The sequence below is a fragment of the Dicentrarchus labrax genome, unplaced genomic scaffold (genome assembly GCF_905237075.1).
Source record: "Dicentrarchus labrax unplaced genomic scaffold, dlabrax2021, whole genome shotgun sequence".
Classification (NCBI taxonomy): Eukaryota; Metazoa; Chordata; class Actinopteri; family Moronidae; genus Dicentrarchus; species Dicentrarchus labrax.
In genome coordinates, this window is record NW_026136961.1 from 27,313 (window position 1) to 46,020 (window position 18,708).

Consider the following 18,708-nt stretch of genomic DNA (forward strand, 5'->3'; position numbering starts at 1 on the left):
AAGGGGCCTGACCATGAAGAGCTTTATAGGTGAGGAGGAGGATTTTAAATTCTATTCTACATTTTACAGGGAGCCAATGCAGAGAAGCTAGTACAGGAGAGATGTGATCTCTTTTTCTAGTTCCTGTCAGTACTCGTGCTGCAGTGTTCTGAATTAATTGAAGCGTTTTAATGGACTTATTGGGGCAACCTGATAATAAAGAGTTGCAGTAATCCAGCCTTGAAGTAACAAATGCATGGATTAGTTTTTCTGCATCTGTCTGTGATAGGATGTGTCTAATTTTTCTAATATTACGTAAATGAAAGAAGGCAGTCCTAGAGGTCTGCTTTATGTGGGAGTTAAATGACAAATCCTGATCAAAGATAACTCCAAGATTCCTGACAGTGTCAGGAAATGTCTCAAATAAACTATTGTTATGTAGAAAGTCACACAACTCTTTGGCGACTACTTTCTCCAGAATCTTAGAGAGGAAGGGGAGGTTAGAGATCGGTCTATAGTTGGCTAAAACCCCTGGGTCAAGAGTGGACTTTTTAAGAAGGGGTTTAATTACAGCTACTTTAAAGGACTGTGAACATATCCTGATAATAAAGAAAGATTAATCATATCCAGTAAAGAAGTGCCAATTAAGGGAACAACTTCTTTAAGCAGCCTAGTTGGGATCGGGTCTAATAGACAGGTTGATGGCTTCAATGAAGAAATGATTGAAGTTAACTGATGAAGATCGATAGCAGAAAAACAGTCTAAATATATATCTAAGTTTACATTGACAGAAGTCCCTGAACTTGGAGATCCACTGATAACTGTTGATGGCAGTTGGTGATAAATATTTTCTCTAATAGTAATAATTTTATTATAGAAGAAGCAGATGGGATCTAATCCCCAAAGACTTTTCCAGTTCTAATCATTTGTATCATGTTATTAAAAAGATATCTTCGCTCAGAATGGGGTCCTGATTGCAACCACTTTAACAACCAAATGCAATTCATCTCCAGTGAGCCTTATATCCTCTTCCTCTGTCCCATTCAGCTCCATTGCTGTCCAACAGTGAGTCACACTGTTGCACTGGATGCCATGTTCCCTCATTACCATGAACACACACACACTGTAGGTTATTTTGACTCAGTCTCACACACACCGTCCTGCTGCCAAAAATACTGACTAGATCACCACATGTGAATTAACCCCAATACCCCCAGGGTGCCCCTGTTTCAGGAAATATTATTAGTTCTTTAATGGGTAGGGAAGGTAGGAACAGCAGCCTTATACTTTATATTCTATCAAACAGAGAATGTATGACTGCTTAAATGACATACTGTGGAAAAATAAACAGTGTAAGTATTCTATCTCACATTTGCAGGTAACACTTGAGTAGTATTTTGGTTGTATTGGAACTAATTAATTACATATTTCACAGTAAAGTAAAAGTGCTTTGGCAGTGTTATATATCTGAATAACACAAAATACAAAGTCATTAGCTGATATGTATCTGCATAATGTAAGGGCATGCAGTAAGTAAGAAATATTAAAACTCAAACTTCATTCTATAAAAAGCATAAAGCATGAGTTGATATGTCCCAACTCCAGTTGTACAGAGTATTTACATATTAATATTCATTTACATTCTCAGTTATGGATAAATCCATCTTTCAGGGTGTTTAAATTCATTTTTCACTTATATTCAGGACAGCAATACAGCTACGGATTAAATGACAATAAGTGATGATAAAGTACAGGTCAGATGAGTATTTATATGATTTGTGCGTTTAAAGTTAAATAAAAGAAATAAATTGTCAATGTTGTGATGTTCTTAAAAAAAACATTTCTCAGCTTTTATTCTGAAAGAGCATATAGCGGAAACTTTATGGGTGAGGCCTAACGGTAATCCCCTAGTTTAAAAAAAAACAAAACAGGTCTTCTTTTCTTTCACTTTTGTTTCCCCATCTAGAACGTTGTTCCTATTGTAACAGCTCTGCACATGAATGTTCTGAATTACAAATTTGTGTTCCAATCCAATCCAATCCAACTTTATTTGTTTAGCACTTTAAAAACAACCAAAGTTGACCAAAGTGCTGTACAGGAGAATAAATAGGACATCATAAATGGCAGTGATGGTGATGATGAAGACCACTGTGAGGAATATAGACAGTGATGGCGACAACACTGGAAAGTTCCCGTGGCAGATAACACTGACGAAGTCCGACGGCGACGAGCTCGAAGAGAAAATCTTATCTTAAATATGCAGACATTCTGGTGTCCTCATCAGAAATATGCTGATAAGATGTTAAGTGTACTCGGCTGTTTTCAGTCAACATAGGGAAAAAAAGTGAACTGACTCTTTCTGTGTAATACTGCTGTCTGTTACCACCAAATGGAGGAAATGGGTCATGGTGAGAATGCATCATCATGTGACAGTTCCTCCTTTCAGTTCCATACAAATATATATATAATGACAATAGTATGTTATTTCAACAAGACAGCATGACTGATGATCACAAGCTGTGGTATGATTGTTGTGTCAAATTACTTTTAGGTATAAAATGTAAATGTTTCTGCATTGTCATGGTTAACTGACCCTGGCCTTTTGCCTACTCCAAGCATGTGAGGAGGTTCACTCATTCTTGTGAGAAAGATAAGCTCTTGGGTTGTCTCAGCGTCCTGTTTTGCTGGATGGAGACTGGATTCTGTTTAGAGACTGTTGGAAAGACTTGTATTTTTAATAAAATATATTCAAAATAAGACATGAGAGACTGCCAGGAGACATTTATTTCAAAGAAACAGCTCTGAGTATAATGGAATACAGTTCAACAGCACCACAAACTACAGCTTCCACAATGATCTGAATCAGCGCCTCTATAAAACAGTTACAGCAAACTCTGAACCTTTTAACCAATACAAAGGTCGGGTTATTGCAGAGCTGTTGTGTTAGACTGCATTAGTTTGAGCTAGCTGTAATAAACTTGCAAGTGAGTGTATGTCAAAATGTTAACTGCTGAGAAACTTGCAACTCAATGTGGCCAAAACCACTTCTGTTTCATTTGTCATCAAATGAAAAAAAAGAAGAATTATATATATATATATATATATATATATATATATATATATATATATATATATATATATATATATATATAATTTTGTATCCACTAAGCAGTTATCACACCAGCTTCCAGAAACACTATTTACAAAAGACTAAAATGATGTACATTCTTTGCTGCAGTGCTCCACTGTGAGCTCCATGCGGACACAGCCAGGGTGGATGCTCTATAGGTCAGACATCCACTGGAGCCCCTGAGGATATCGATCTTTTCATGATGTTATTTGATTAAAATTAGATTATATTATCTGCTTATTAATATCCCTGTATGATTACAACATTATCCAGCTTACTGATCATCTGTACAGGAGTGTTTTCACATTAAACAGTCTGCCATTTTGGGACTACTTCCATTATACAGCTTTAGTGCATAGTAGCGCTGCAGTTTCTTATTGGCAAACAAAAGCAGTTTATATCTGCTGTATCAAACTGTGATACATATTCAGTCACAGTGGTTCAGCATAAATATTGGGAAACTGGGTGCAGCACAGGCCTGAAGGAGTTCAGAAATTAGTCATGGGTGTGGGTGTTCCCAGAGCCAGACAAATACTCTGTTGATCAGTTGTGTGATCAGTTGTGGGGGACCATGACTGCATCATGTATCAAACGTATTATGGCTGGCAGCTGTCAAGCTCCACAAATGTGTTATGTTATACAGAACATTGATCTTTGTGTGCATGCATTTGCTGTCTGATGGAAACAACGGTTTGTAGTTTGTGTCAACTATTCTTAAATTCTTAAAAGTGTCACTTCTGGAATTCTGTGATGGACCCCCGCTACGGCCATCAGGAGTGCCTCTATTGTTTGAGAGTAGCACATTTGATGATGGATATTGAGAATCTGTGTAGTGCTGCTACTGAGCTCCCTCTGGAGGAGCGCATTCATAGAGCTAGGCAGGGGGAGCTTTCTGCACAACGGCTCAGGCTCCACCTACCCAGCCATGTGCTGGCAGACAGGGTTCTAGTAGATAGGACTCAACGAATTACACCCAGCCGAAGATAGTGGTAGCTAGCTCGTCTTTTGGACAGGCTGGGTAATGTTGAGGCTCAGCGTTCTGTTTCGAATACAAGATCAGAGGACATGTCTCCCTTTGACGAGTTGACTTTGGTCAACCTGACGTCCTTTCACTATATGCACATGATTTCCCTTTTGGGAGTGACAGATTTGCCCCAAGTATGAATAGAGAACTATGAATAGAGGGGGTTTGAGTGGGAATTTTCCAGTCCCATCCATTGGTTTTTGTTCCAGTGGCAGCAGATTATGAGCTAATGCTGATGAATGCATGGAACAACCCTGCCAGTGCTCCACAGTTCAATGCAGGCTGTCGGAGGCTCACTAGACCCCTATATGGAGTCAAGACTGGGCTTGAAGATATGCTGCCAGTTGAAAGAGTGATGGCTGCCGTGACATCTCTGTGGATTGGCAGACACATGTTCTAGCCTCACTGTCCGGTCAAATAACTAGACTGACAATGCTCGGCCTTGGCTATTTTGTTGGCCCGTTGTTGCCGGTTAGAGTGTGATAAGGAGGAAAAGTCCCACCGCACAAGGGAATGTGTTTAGCATGCATTCAGCAGGACAGGTGGTGCCAGATATAGGCCCAAGGCTTCTCAGCTACCATACTAGACTTTGTGGTCCCGGGGTTATGGCATGAGACAAGGGACAGATTCTGCAGCCTCTGGTAGTGGTGCAACACACCCATAACAATGTCAGCAAGGTTACCAGCTCTTTCTCCAGGGGGCACACCAGAGGAGGCACCCCCTGGGTATTAGGAGTGGTTTGGTATTTCGGGACATTTAAGCATTACTTTGAAAAAGTTTTGGCGTGCGTTTGTTATCTGTTACTCTAACATTGAGATCATTCTGAATGTTGGCAGCTGTGCTTTATCAGGAGGCAGAGGTTTAATGACTGTAAAGACAAGTACAATACATTGGGGAGAAATGTTGGTATTTTTTAAGCACCTGCTGTGTTTTATTGTTGTGGTGGGGTGTTTTATCAGAGGGCAGAGGTTTAAAGGTTTTGTCTGTGAGTGTGTAATGTTGCCTGATATGAGCTGACCTTCATATTTAACTCAGGATGCTCAACCCTGAAGGATCAGCTGATGTAGCAGTACAATGCTGTCTTTGTTGTACAGAATGACTTTTTACACTAATGGTCTTTTACAGCATTAATGTACTTGTGTGTGGCACATTTTCCCCCTCATGAATCAGCTAGAGCAGTGGTTCTCAACCTTTTTGCAGTAGTCTGAGGAATCCCTGTCTAGTAAATTGAGTTATTCCATTGCTCTCTGTATGATCAGAATAGTCCATTAAAAGATTCCCTATTTTCTGGGGCCCCCCTGGAATCCCCTCAAGGACCACTGGTTGAGAACCAGTGAATAGAGTACATCAATAATATGACAGGAACTGTGCATATGCATCCTGTTTAGAGGCTTTGTAGATTATGGTTTTAAGTATGCATCACATTTTTATCACACCCACAAGCTGTCTGCATTTCGTGTTTTGCAACACGTTGCAGAGGAAGCAGGCCCTCCCCTTGTTAAGAAGTGATACCAGTGGAAAGGTTTGAGGGCTGCAAAATCTGCATATGCAAAAAGAAAGAGGAACCCTCAAAAGTGAAAGATGATGAAACAAAGCACAAGACACTTCATCAAAGCATTTGCTATATGGATCCCTGTGTGGAACAAACCCTGTGGTTATCTATATGAAGACTTACAGACATATTGACAGAAATCTACCTGCATTACAGTTTGTACATGGAAAGCATTTTCTGAATCCATTCCTCTTATCTATTAGGTTCCCTCACACACAGGATATTTTTCTATTGTAATTAAATTTCCTGTTGGAAAGAAGATCAAGTTTGTAATATGATCCAGCATATTGAATCATTAAACACTGCAAGAGGATTCAATGGACAAAAAATAAAAAATAAAGTAAAAGAATTGCACCAAGTGAAAGTAGAAATCTGTCATGTGACATACTTCTCCTTTTGGATTATCGTCGTTACACTACCATCTAGGTGTACAATGTAAAAGTTAGTTCTCAGTTCCTAAACCAAACACTTAACACTGAATTGCAATCAAAGTAAAAAATGTATTGAGGTGCAATAAATAATAAACTGAAGCAATAATTTAGGGTGAACCAAGGCCAAAAAAACAAATGTTGTTTGGATCTCTCCTGACAAAATGCTGACTAACAAAATAAAAAAAAGACATTTTTACCAAACCTTTACTAAACCCTATAGGCAAAACTACAGTGGCCCTGAGAGCTCAAAACACTGTACAACCTGTGAGTGACAGATCAGTTTTTATATTATTTGTAAATCAGATGTTAGTGTCTTTTATTTGGGCTAACGTTGTAAATAGCATTGTTCTGTTTTATCATCTCAGTCAAAGCTTGCACCAATCCTCTAACTTCACTTGGTTTGTTCATCATGGACCAGAAGGTTTTATCAAAGGTCTGTGTGTTATGTTTGAGCTCAAAGTGTGGACTGAGGCATAAACAGATGAGTAGGCAGATGAAGTTATTGAATCATTATGGTTATTTGAGGGTTGAGGAGACAGAACGGCTGGTTATGGCGGTGGAATGGAGGAGGAGGAAGTGAAAGAACAGGACGAACAGGATCCTGAGACACAAACAAACACAGGTTAGAGCACAAACACAAAGAAACTGAACACTAAAGACACAAACTGAGTTGGCAGTGAGATAGCTACCACTGAGGTTGAACAGAACAATCTGGTGCTGGATGTGCGTACAGCTGGAGATGAAGTAGTGCACACTGATGAGCTGGTGAGAGGCAGGTGAGCCACTGACAGTGGTGATGAGCTCCTGCAGACAGGTGTGCAGAGTAGCAGAGCCAGGAAGAGAGCGGAGAGCAGCTGTGGCCATGACACTGTATAAAAGTATAGTCCAAAGAAACAAAGAACAGAACTGTGTACAGGAAGTGAACTTGTCTTGTCTTGTCATTTATAAGTTGCACAAGGTCAAGTTGAAAATCAACAGTGAACTCTTTCTTTGGTTCTTTCTCTACATCAGCATTGTTGTTGCTCGAACCTGAAAGCAATGCAGAAGTTTTGTCACATACAGCCAATCAGTGTGTTGATGTATTACATCATCTGTTAACAGAAGAGTCAAACACTAAAAACTGAAGCTTCCTGTAGAGACAATACCACAGTGTGTGTGTGTGTGTGTGTGTGTGTGTGTGTGTGTGTGTGTGTGTGTTGAGAGAGAGAGAGAGAGAGAGAGAGAGAGAGAGAGAGAGAGAGAGAGAGAGAGAGAGACTATCAGTACACTGTCACAAGTCAGATTCTTTTTATAAATATATAATAAGTTGTATTTGCTAAAATAGGCACAGCTGTTTAATCAGGTTGTTTTGTTATTAAACAGACAGGGTGTTACTTCTGTCCAAAAGTATTGGAACAACTTTCCTTGTGTTTGAATAAAAATCAGCAATGCTTAATAGAAAACATGACCTTGTATACCATGATCTGTATATAGTAATGTATACATAGTGACTACATTTGTTGCAATATATTCATCAGTTTAGATAAGATGTAACTTTATTGTCATTGCACAAGTACAGGTACTAGGCAACGAAATGCAGTTAGCATCTAACCCGGTTGACATGAATGCATCTAACCCGGTAGACATGAAAAACACAGACAGGTTGAGGTGTTCAGTGTCCAAGAGAGATCCTCGGAGATGTGGACACCCAGAAACTTGAAGTTAGAGACACGCTCAACCTCGGTTCCGTTGATACGGATGGAGGGGGTGTGTGCCGCCATTGGTTTTTCTGAAGTCCACAATGATCTCTTTGGTCTTCTTGGTGTTGATGGCCAGGTTGTTGTTGGTGCACCATGTCGCCAAGTGCTGGACCTCCTCCCTGTAATCTGACTCATTGTTGTCAGTGATGAGGCCAATCACCGTTGTGTTGTCCACAAACTTGATGATGGTGAAGGAACCATGTCCAGGTGTGCAATCGTGGTTGAAGAGGGAGTAGAAGAGGGGGCTCATCACATAGCTCTGTGGGACACCGGTGTTCAGGGTTAGGGTTGAGGAGGTGTGGTTGTCTAACCGTACAGATTGGGGTCTGTTGGTTAGAAAGTCCAGTATCCAGTTGCAGAGGGAGGTGTTGATGCGTTTGGTTTGCTGAATTTGGTGATCAAACCGAAGGGGATGATGGTGTTGAATGCTAAATTGAAGTCAATGAACAGCATTCTCACATAAGTGTTACTGTTGTCCAGGTGGGCGGAGTGTAGCGCTATAGAGATGATATCTTCTGTACTCCTATTCTATCAGTATGCGAATTGGAAGGGGACCAGTGTGGGTGGTAGGCTGGTTTTGAGGTGAGCCAGGACCAGCCTGTCAAGCCACTTAATGATGGTAGGGGTGAGTGCAACAGAGCGGAAGTCACTAAGGTGAGCTGCAGTTGAGTGTTTGGGCACCAGCACGATGGATGTGGTTTTGAAGCACTTAGGGACAACTGCTTGGGCCAGTGACAGGTTGAAGATGTCAGTCATGACCTCAGTCAGCTGTCCAGCACAAGCCCTGAGCACACGTCCAGGGATGCCACCAGGACCGGCAACCTTACGTGCATTGGTCCTGCTCAGAGCAGCACACACGTCGGTGGGAGAAAGTGTGAGGGGTTGGTGGTCTACAGGGAGCGCAGCCTTGATCGCCACCTCCTGGTTCTCTCTCAAAGCGAGCATAAAAGTTATTGAGCTCATCTGACAAGGAGACGTGTGGTTGTGTTGGTCGGCTTGTCGTCTGTGATGGCCTGGATGCCTTGCCACATGCGCCAGGGGTCGGAATTATTGTTGAAATGCTCCTCTATCCTTAGCTTGTGGCTGTGCTTGGCCAGCAGTCTTCCCCATGATTGTGTAGCCTACTGACCCAGACTAAGAGACCATTTAAAGGCTCAGGAAACCTTTGCAGGTTTTTTGAATTAATTAGCTGATTAGGGTGTGACACCATGAGTTTCCAATATTGAACTTTTTCACAATATTCTAATTTTCTGGGACACTCAGTTTTGGGTTTTCGTTATCTGTAAGCCATAATCATCAAACTTACAAGAAATACAGGCTTGAAATATTTCACTCTATGTGTAATGAATCCATATAATATATGAGTTTCACTTTCTGAGAGCAGCAGGAGGTGGTGACAAGAAGCTGAGCATTTTACATCTCTCTTCCTCCCAAATCTTAGTGAGATGACGTGTTTTTGTTAAACATTTAATGCACAAATTTAAATATTCTAATCACACAGTACATCCGGATTTCTTTAAAACGTGGAGTTTTTGGTCAAAGCTAAGAGCCAATCTTTGAGCCCTCTTAGATCACGAGACTTCACGATCATGACATGGCTTTGTCAGCATTATCACAGAATAAGTGTCAAGTGGCCCTCACTCTTGTGAGGTTTGACATGCAGTTACCCCCACTTGAAAAGGCAGCTTGCTTCAGAAGATTGTTACTGGAATTCACTCAATGACCAAGATTCAGCTTTCTTTCTTTTATTTGAAAGTTCCCAAGGCCAATAGCAGGTGAAAAACCTTAAATACAAACACAATAAAATGTAGAAACCATAATCAATCACCATAATCCAAACTCAAATGCAAAATTTTTTACCTACTAAAAATAAGTAGTAAACCAACATTTGAAGCACCCAAAATAAATTAAATACATTTTAAAATCGCTGTTGTTGGTGATGATTTTAACCTAATGATCTTAGCAGCTTTTACATCTTTTAGATACACAAATCACATTTATCAAATTACTTTTAGCTTGACTCAGTATTGTGCTTAGAATCAGAAATTAGGAAAGCACAGACAAATAAAGAGATAGTGGTTGCTGTGTTTTTTGACATAGAGAAAGTGTTTGACATGTGGTGGAAAGAAGGCCTGCTAATCAAACTGGATAAGTTGGGAGTAGGAGGTAAGATATATAACTGGGTGTTGGGCTTCCTGTTTGGGAGGACGATAGAGGTCAGAGTAGGGAAAGAGTTATGCCCATAATGAGTACTCACCAGTATATATGGTTGAAAATGGAACACCACAGGGGACATCTTTAACGTTATAGAAGATGTTATAGAATGTAATTATAGACCATAAAAACTAACGTCACAGTTACTTTGCTGAGTAACTAATTACTTTTACAATGTGGTAACTGAGTTACTAACGCAGTTACTTTTTGGGATAAGTAATTTGTAACTATAACTAATTACTTTTTTAAAGTAAGATGACCAACACTGATCCTGACCCATTCATTCACTGCCCAACGAGGGAGAGAGGTTAGAGCTCAATTCTCTCACTGAACAACAGAAAGTGTGTAGAAAGATATAAAAGGGAAAGAAAGAGAAACTGTTCAATTGTAAAGATGTGTTGATATTCATTTATAAAATTTGTTGAGACTGTTAATCAAGATATGAAACAGTTAACAAAGAAAAAGGGAAACTCAAGCTGCTGCTACACTTTATTTTTCAAAGTTAAACACTTTATTTTATTTTTAGACTTAGCAGAGGATGTGGAAGCAGGAGCTGCTGACCCAGAGCATGTAGCGAGTAAAGCAGAGGAACTTATTGAAGTTCTTGGAGTTATTTCCGCACTTTCTGACCGATATATTGACCACAGAGTGACTGCAGATTTAGAAGAAGTAGTCCAATAGCGCCACCCAGTGTATTGGAATGTGTTCACTAGCTCTGCATCGATCCATTATCTGGAATTGATTTGTCTTGGCTTGATGCGCAGGGTAACCAATCAGGCGTTAGGTTCCGCCTACCAACTTTTGATGGGTGAGTTTGACAGATTAAAGTAATTCATGAAGCACTGCAACGCAGGACCATGAAATGTAAATGTAAATAGTGAAATAATTATATATGTATTTTACATAAAATGAATCGGTATTTGAATTAATTAATGACACCTTTAATAACACATTTATGTATTTAATTCCAATTTTAATTAATTAATGACACATTTAAGTAATTATTTAATGGTGTATTTATTTATTTAATTGTGGCACTTTCAGTCCTCCATATAAATGTTGTGTTCGACACATACAAGCAGAACTCAATCAAGGATAGTGTAAGATCTCTACATATCAAGACAGTGAGGAGGTGTCAACTCTTCAATGTCAACAAGAAGAAGCAGATGGACGACTACTTCTCCATGCCGCCCATGCCGCAAGAGAGGGATACCAATCTATAGTTATCTGTTCAGAAGACACAGATGTCTTTATCATGTCTTTAGCCTTCTGTGACAAGATTTAGGCCCCATTGTTCCTGAAGTGTGGCACAAGAACCTGTACAAGGCTGGTAGCTATCAGGAAGGTTGCAGCCACTGTTGGCATGGACACTTGTAGGGCTCTCATTGGGTTGCATTGCATACACAGGATGTGACACTGTAAGCGCTTTTGCAGGCAAAGGGAAGACAAGGGCACTTACACTCCTGATGAACAACAAAGAAACACAAGACACATTCTTGAAGTTGGGCCAAGAATGGGACCTCTCACCAGAACTGAGCAACAAACTGGAGGCATTTACATGTGTCCTCTATGCCCCAAAAGCATCAACCACCATGATCAACAAGCTCAAAAAATGCGGCGCGTTATTATAATTGAAGCTGTTTTTTTTTATCAGACCAACTAGATCTCTGAGCCGAGAGGCAAAGACTTTCTTTTACTGTTCTTCCTTGGTTAGTGGGCAGTGCACGAGACAAGCGCATAAATGCTGACGATTGGCTGAGGTTGAGTAAAATGTCATGGTGAGCCAATCAGAGGTAGAGTTGGGCGGGTGTTCGAAAGCATGCATAGTCGGACACACAACGAACAACACAAGCGAGTCAGTCAACGAGAGACAGGTATGGCGAGCCCAAATAATCCAAAAGTAGCCTTCTCTAAATGGAAGTATAGCCATTACTGTTCCCTCCAAGAAATTAAAGGAACGAATGTAACCGTGAAATGCACATTATGCTATTATTATTATTATGTTAGATCGAAAGCACCTCATATTGTTACACTGTTCTACTTTTTCGAGGAAGAAAATACTTTAAGTACAGTATATCTACCAATTGTCTGAAGTTTTTTTTTGTTTTATTTGCACTACAAAGAGTGTATATATTTGTTATTTATTTTTGGTATAGTGCTTAACAAGCATAATTTAATTTTGCCCAGTTGTGGCCTGTTGAGGGGCAATAAATATCAAAAGTTCCAAAACATCTATTGTGTTATTTGTATCGATCCACCATATAAACATAATATCTACATACATGGCATTTGATTGGAGGCTAGTCTCACTTTGTCCCACAGCAACATTAAAATAGTTTAGATTTGTGTACATTGTTTCTGTTAATAATGGATTGTATTAAGTGTCCATTTCATTATAATATTCAGATTTATCATAAATAATTGAACATGCACATGTATTTTAAGTTCAGTTAAAGAGGGGTGAAGGTGGGGTCACATTTGAGCATTTAAAAATGTACTTGAAAGTAACGCAATAGTTACTTTCTGAAGTAACTAGTTACTTTTATAATTTGTAACTAAGTAACTAATTTAGTTACTTTTTGGAAGAAGTAACTAGTAACTGTAACTAATTACTTTTTTAAAGTAACTTGCCCAACACTGGAGGCAACACACACTGCGAGCTAACTATCAGGCTGGTATTTGGAGAAGATGTTTAGAAAAGGACCCACAGTACCAAGCCCTGTTGGCAGAGGATGGAAGATGGAGACAGGGGAGGAAGGTGAACAGTTGGTGCTGCACTGGATGGAAGGCACCTGAAGCTCTCCTGGATCTACTCTCCTGCAACTGCACAAAAAAATGTTCACTCGATGTATGTGTCTTGCAAATGGCCTCAGGTGCACAGACATGTGTAAACTGACAAAGTGTGAAAACCAGGCGACCTGTGTAGAAAGTTCAGATTAAGACGAGGATGACATGGAGAATGATGATGATTAGATAATAAAATAATGGCTATCAACATACAAACCAGTCTTTGCTTAAATATATTGACTTTACAACCTGTTTCTTTATTGACTTTTACAACTAGTAGGGCTCCATCCTATTTGTCCATTCTATTCGCTCTATTCTATTTTGAAGACTTGTGCTGGCTGCACAAGTCTAATTTAAGGCTCTCACAAATAAATAGTATGGGTATATTATACATTTTCTGAATCATCAGAGTGCCTTGAGTATTGACGTTGTTGAGTTTTGTGTCCCTGGTGTTCTTTCATGCCCCAGGGATAAAAGAAAGCATACAGTTCAGGCAGAAATTGTGAGAAAATGTGTGTTATTTCTGGTTTAAAGAAGTCATGTGACCTCTGTGTTTGTCAGACAGATTCAGTACTGGGCTTAAATGAAAGCCTAAAAGGTCCCCTTTCCAACGATACCAAGCACCATATTATAGAATATTGACAATATCCCTACCATGAGCCTAAACCAGATATACACCAGATTTCAAAAACGGAATTTTTCTTAGGGGGTTAGTAACTTCATGAGCTGAAAAAAGTGATTTCGCTACCACCCCTGCACTGCTATCGTGATTTTTCTAGTACTAGGGGTACATACCTTGCCAAAAAACAATGATAGCATTTGTCCCCCCGATGATACCGATCAACCCCCCTGGCTCATGGACTAAAAGGAGGGGGACTGTCTGTGCTCATAAACAACAGGTGGTGTAACGCCGGGCACGTCTGTGTGAAAGAGCGTCTGCAGCCCGGACGAGCTCGTCGCCGTCGGACTTCGTCCATATGCCACGGGAACTTTCCAGTGTTATCGCCATCACTGTCTATGTTTCTCACAGTGGTCTTCATCATCACCACTGCTTACATTTATGATGTCTTATTTATTCTCCTGTACAGCACTTTGGTCAACTTTGGTTGTTTTTAAAGTGCTTAACAAAAAAAGTTGGATTGGATTGGATTGAATCTGTGCAGCATGTTCTTATGGAATGCAAGGGATATGAGAGAGAGAGGAGAGAACTAAAAGCAGCACTGCAAAGGGAAAAATTGAGCATCACAGTAGGGAACATGTTGCAAGGCTTAGAAAGCATTAGGAGGTATGTGAGTAAGTACTTGAGGGAAACAGGGTTAAAGGATAGGGTTTAATATATGGATGGATAGTTTTTTGTTTTTTTTCCCTCTGTCATCTTATGTACCACACTCCAGTCCGGTAGGTGGCGGCAATGTACCTATAAGCTGGATGCCAGCCGCCAGTCAAATCTAAAAGAAGAAGAAGAAATCATCTTCACCTGGTGCATTCAGGCAGATAGGGGCGTGGCCTACAGCTCAACTTAACAGTAAATATCCGTATTTTTGATGATATATATTCTTTAATATTATACGTTATTATTCATTTTTGAAGCCTGTAGTGTATGTGTTGTTATGGCACAGCTTAATCTCATAGTTTAGTTAAGGTCAAGATGTTGTGAATGATCGCTACCCAAGGAAAACAAATGGCGACTGTACTGCACAACACACAAGTCAAATGCGGAAATCCTGTGCAGTTAATTAATAATGTCGAAATGTAGTTCTAATCCCGTTTGTTTTTCCCCCTAACTTTTATTTATCGACCATGAAGGGATAGGCAAACCCGGACAATGTTGATGATCATTGTTCTGGTGGCTTTCTCAATTGATTAAGCTTTTAAATCGGTGTGGTTGTTTTTAAGGCCAAATCGAGGTGTGCTTGTGTAGTTTCATGGCAGAAAGAATGAGGGTCTTTGTTCTAACAAAAAGTTCTGCTGGTCATGAAACCCGTGTTGGTCAGAGAGGGATCATGTGGAACAGGAAGTTTGACTTTCCTCTCTATGTGTGTGGTTGTGTTCAAAGACAAATCGAAGTGTGTATGTGTGTGTGATCTTACATTAATGGTGCCAAGTTAATTTGTTTATCAGTAATCTCTAATCTGTGATCTCTACATGAATATGTGTTCTTTCAGTTTACAGATGGTGTCCTCCTGTTGGATTTTACTCTCAGTGAGATGACGTCTTCAGTCCATGAAAACTGTGATCCAGCAGTAGAAAATGATGTTTGGAAGAAAACCTTTGACAGCTGCACCATTGCTGGTAAAATCATTTGTTATTACAGTCAGCTTTTATTTGCTTTGCAGCAATTCATACATCAGATTACTCTTCATCAGAGTCTTCATCAGCTCTACTGAGGGTTGAGCAGCTGTCCTGCCTTTAACCTCTGTAGGAGAAGAGAGTAGATGAGCTAAAGGTTCAGATGGAGCAGTTTTCAGATATAGAAAGAGAGTGCCTTTTCAGTGGTAGGATGTTGGGGGTTTGGGAAAAAACACTCCACATATAGGAAACATTAGTGTACCTACATCATAACACAGACTCGCCACCCAGGGGTGGGGCTGCATCACAGGAATGTGTGAATGTGTATTTGATCCACATTCTGCACAGTGACTTTATTCTTATGGCTCCAGTGACACAAATGTGACCTCATTATCATGTGACTTCCTGCTATAACTCACCTGCAAAGGTTAAACTAAAATCTCTTTCTTACTCTTCACAGATTCTTGTGATGAATATCTTCAGAGGACATGCACTACCATGTCATCCATCAGAGTATCAGAGAGGGAATGAATGCTGTCCTAAGTGTCTTCATGGTATTGAATATTGAAGGATATTTCACTTTGGTAGTTCCATATGGAGTCTTTAGTTCTACTGCCAGGTGCAGACACTGTGTGCAGATCAGTGGAGTCAGTCTGACTCCCATGGTTGGTGCTGTTTATGTTCACCAGTGAAATGTATCTGTGAAGGACTCTGACTGGAGTTTTATTCCAACAGTAAAACAACAAGCTGACATTTGTATATTGTTTTAAATATATTTTTTTAAACTTGAGCTTCATCTGGTGGTAGAAAGAAGAATGACACTGTAGTAGACAGCAGTATATGTCACTTTGCCAAGCTCACAACATGCACTTTACTCTCAAGATGATACATTTTCATTTTAATAGAAACATTGAAATTTTATAGTTTTTCTCTCGAACAGGAAGTCGAGTTAAAACAGATTGCACAGAGTTCAGGAGTACTTCCTGTCTGTCCTGCACTGAGGGAACCTTCATGAATCATCCTACAGGACGGACACAATGTTTCTCCTGTACAATCTGTGATGCAGGTAGAGTTCTGTTCATATTTCCTGGTTATTAGTAGAAACTTGTGACTAAGATTTAAAGGCAGTAAGTAGGCTTATTACTGCAAGTCCCACTGTTAATGCTGTGGAAGAACTGACCACACTGTTGAAGATTGGTTGTCAGTGTGAAGATGCACAGACTCATTTTGATGAGTTGCTGCACATTACTGCTTTTGTATTGATGAAACTACAAATAGTTCTGTGTCTCCATGTGTAACCTGTGTATGTGTTGACAGGTTCTGGTTTGAAGATAAAGACATCATGTACAACAACATCAGATACAGTTTGTGAACCACTGGAGGGATTCTACTGTTTGGACTCTGCAGAGGACGGCTGTATGTCAGCACAGAGACAAACACTCTGTCAACCAGGACAATACATCAGACAGAACGGTGGGTTTACTTGTGCAATTACAAATGTTTGTAACCTTTTAAGATTGCATTTCAGTTATATCCCATGAAACTTCCAATAAAAGCAGGGTGAGGTCCCTAATAGACACAGGTCGCCCTTAAAAGCCTGGTCTGGATTTTATAGAATTGATCTGAATGTATAAAACATCTTAAAACCCACCTGGTCCACTGATCAAAAGAATCAAAGGCTTTCATTAAAATTAATCCGAGTTGTGAATATCATCATGTGAAGTCGGTTGCTCACTGATTGTACGCCGGCTGCCGTAAAACATACATTGTTTAAGTGTCATGGCGCTGGCATAGAGAAAAAATGGACAACCTAAAGTTTACTGTAAGTTGTCAAATTTACTTAACGAAACTCAAGAGAAGCAGTAAAGTTAGAGAGGTTTTCCACCTGAGATTTGTGCTAAAAGAATTAAACGCCTGTCCCAAATAGAGGCCTGTCCCCAATAAAGGCAGAGGGAGTTCAGTCATTTAAGCAAATAAATGCCTGGGCTAATATTAGAAATTTTACGGTATAGATATACCGCTATTTAACCATGTGGGCCAACAAATTTACAAAAACCCGTTTCCTTTGTATTTTTATATCAAAATCTGCTCATTTTGTCTTTCTGTAACACAAAATGAACAAACTGATTTCAACCAATAATATCATGACATTCACCTGTCAGCCACACATAGCTTAGATTGATTCATTAGTTAGCTAGCTAGCAACAGTATGGCTTTCTGCTGGAGTGGAGCATGGATATATACTAACCTTACTGATAACTGTACAAAAACACAGCCTAATCAGTGATTTTGGTGAAACTGGATCTTATTTTATGGTGAAAATATTATCTGGTGAAACCGTCAAAAAACTATTCTCTGTCGTCAAACTGTCCTCTGTGGGTGTCAGATGCTGTATACATACTGTATACATACTCGGAGCTCCCAGTCCCACTCAGCTAATGGGTCCGCTACAGCTGCTGGACTGAGGGACGAGACACACAGCGCTATTGGCTTCCACGACAAATCCCTCCCTAACTGCCATCTGATGTCATCTAACACTTTGATCTCTTCATAATGTCTCTGTTGAACTGGTTTGTGTCTGTACAGGAACAGCATTAACAGACACTGAGTGCTCTGTCTGCAGTGCTGGAACATATTCAGATGGAACATTTCCATCCTGTCAGCCACACACACAGTAAGTGAAGCTTCACATCAGACACCTGGATTCTTCCAACAGCAGTGAATTCATTGGATCCTACTAATGTTCCTGTAAAAAATCTCCCTCTGTCATTCCAGATGTGAATCAATGAATCTTCAGCTGATAAAAGCAGGAACTGTTTCAACTAATGCTCAATGTGGAGAACAAAGTTCAAACCCAACAGGGATTGTGATTGGTGTTGTTATTGTAGGAGCAGTGATTTTTTTTATTAATTGGAGCAGCTTCATTTGTATTGTACCATTGCAGGAGGAAGAAAGGGTGTCTTAACACAGGTATGATTTGCATTTAGACCATAAAAAACACTGAGATGTTTTTGATAAATAATGATATTGTGTGTCACATCATTACGTTTTTAATTTTCATTGGTTATGTTTTATTACAGGAATGAATGCAGACATATCCACCCAGGTATGTTTTATACTCTCTTTGCTGTTATTACTGAGTATACTGTTCTGTGTACAATAGTAAGGAGTAATGATTTTTCTTATAATTAATGAAATGATGTCATTTTTTTTTAGGTTCCTGATAAACAACATGCAAAGGAATGTGATGTAGAAAGAACAGAAACATGTAATGTTACACATCACTTTCATGAGGAAATCACAGAAAGGACTACATTTCTTTCTGAAACTTCAGAAAATGCCTGTGCCAAGTTGTCATTAACTTCTACAGAGGAGCAATAGAAAGCATCCTGACTGGAGACATCAAAACTCTTTGATCATCCCTCAAAGTATCCACTGGATGGGTACTATGTGTCCTGAACTGTAACATGTTGGGACACATGGTTTCGTCGCCTAACCATGTTCAAAATAAATGGGAGCAGGGGTGTTTTTGCTGCAGCACCTGGTTTGATGAACGATTTTCC

General features: G+C 39.7%; 1 protein-coding gene across 1 annotated transcript; it reads left to right on the top strand.

The window, feature by feature from the left end:
- Positions 1–14,311: 14,311 nt before the first annotated feature.
- On the top strand, positions 14,312–18,699 carry LOC127360871 (tumor necrosis factor receptor superfamily member 14-like). The gene is made up of 9 exons (XM_051395293.1): positions 14,312–14,381; positions 15,022–15,148; positions 15,606–15,699; positions 16,086–16,211; positions 16,463–16,618; positions 17,732–17,819; positions 17,921–18,115; positions 18,226–18,251; positions 18,362–18,699. The coding sequence occupies exons 2-7, from the start codon at positions 15,107–15,109 to the stop codon at positions 18,108–18,110; spliced, it is 696 nt and encodes a 231-aa protein (XP_051251253.1). The 5' UTR covers positions 14,312–14,381; positions 15,022–15,106; the 3' UTR covers positions 18,111–18,115; positions 18,226–18,251; positions 18,362–18,699.
- The last annotated feature ends 9 nt before the right edge of the window (positions 18,700–18,708 follow it).

Bases quoted from the DNA above. Each gene is read 5' to 3' on its own strand.
- LOC127360871 (XM_051395293.1), top strand. From the start codon at position 15,107: ATGATGTTTGGAAGAAAACCTTTGACAGCTGCACCATTGCTG. The intron at 16,619-17,731 runs GTGGGTTTACTT...GTGTCTGTACAG, and splicing joins ACAATACATCAGACAGAACG to GAACAGCATTAACAGACACT. The intron at 17,820-17,920 runs GTAAGTGAAGCT...CTGTCATTCCAG, and splicing joins TCCTGTCAGCCACACACACA to ATGTGAATCAATGAATCTTC.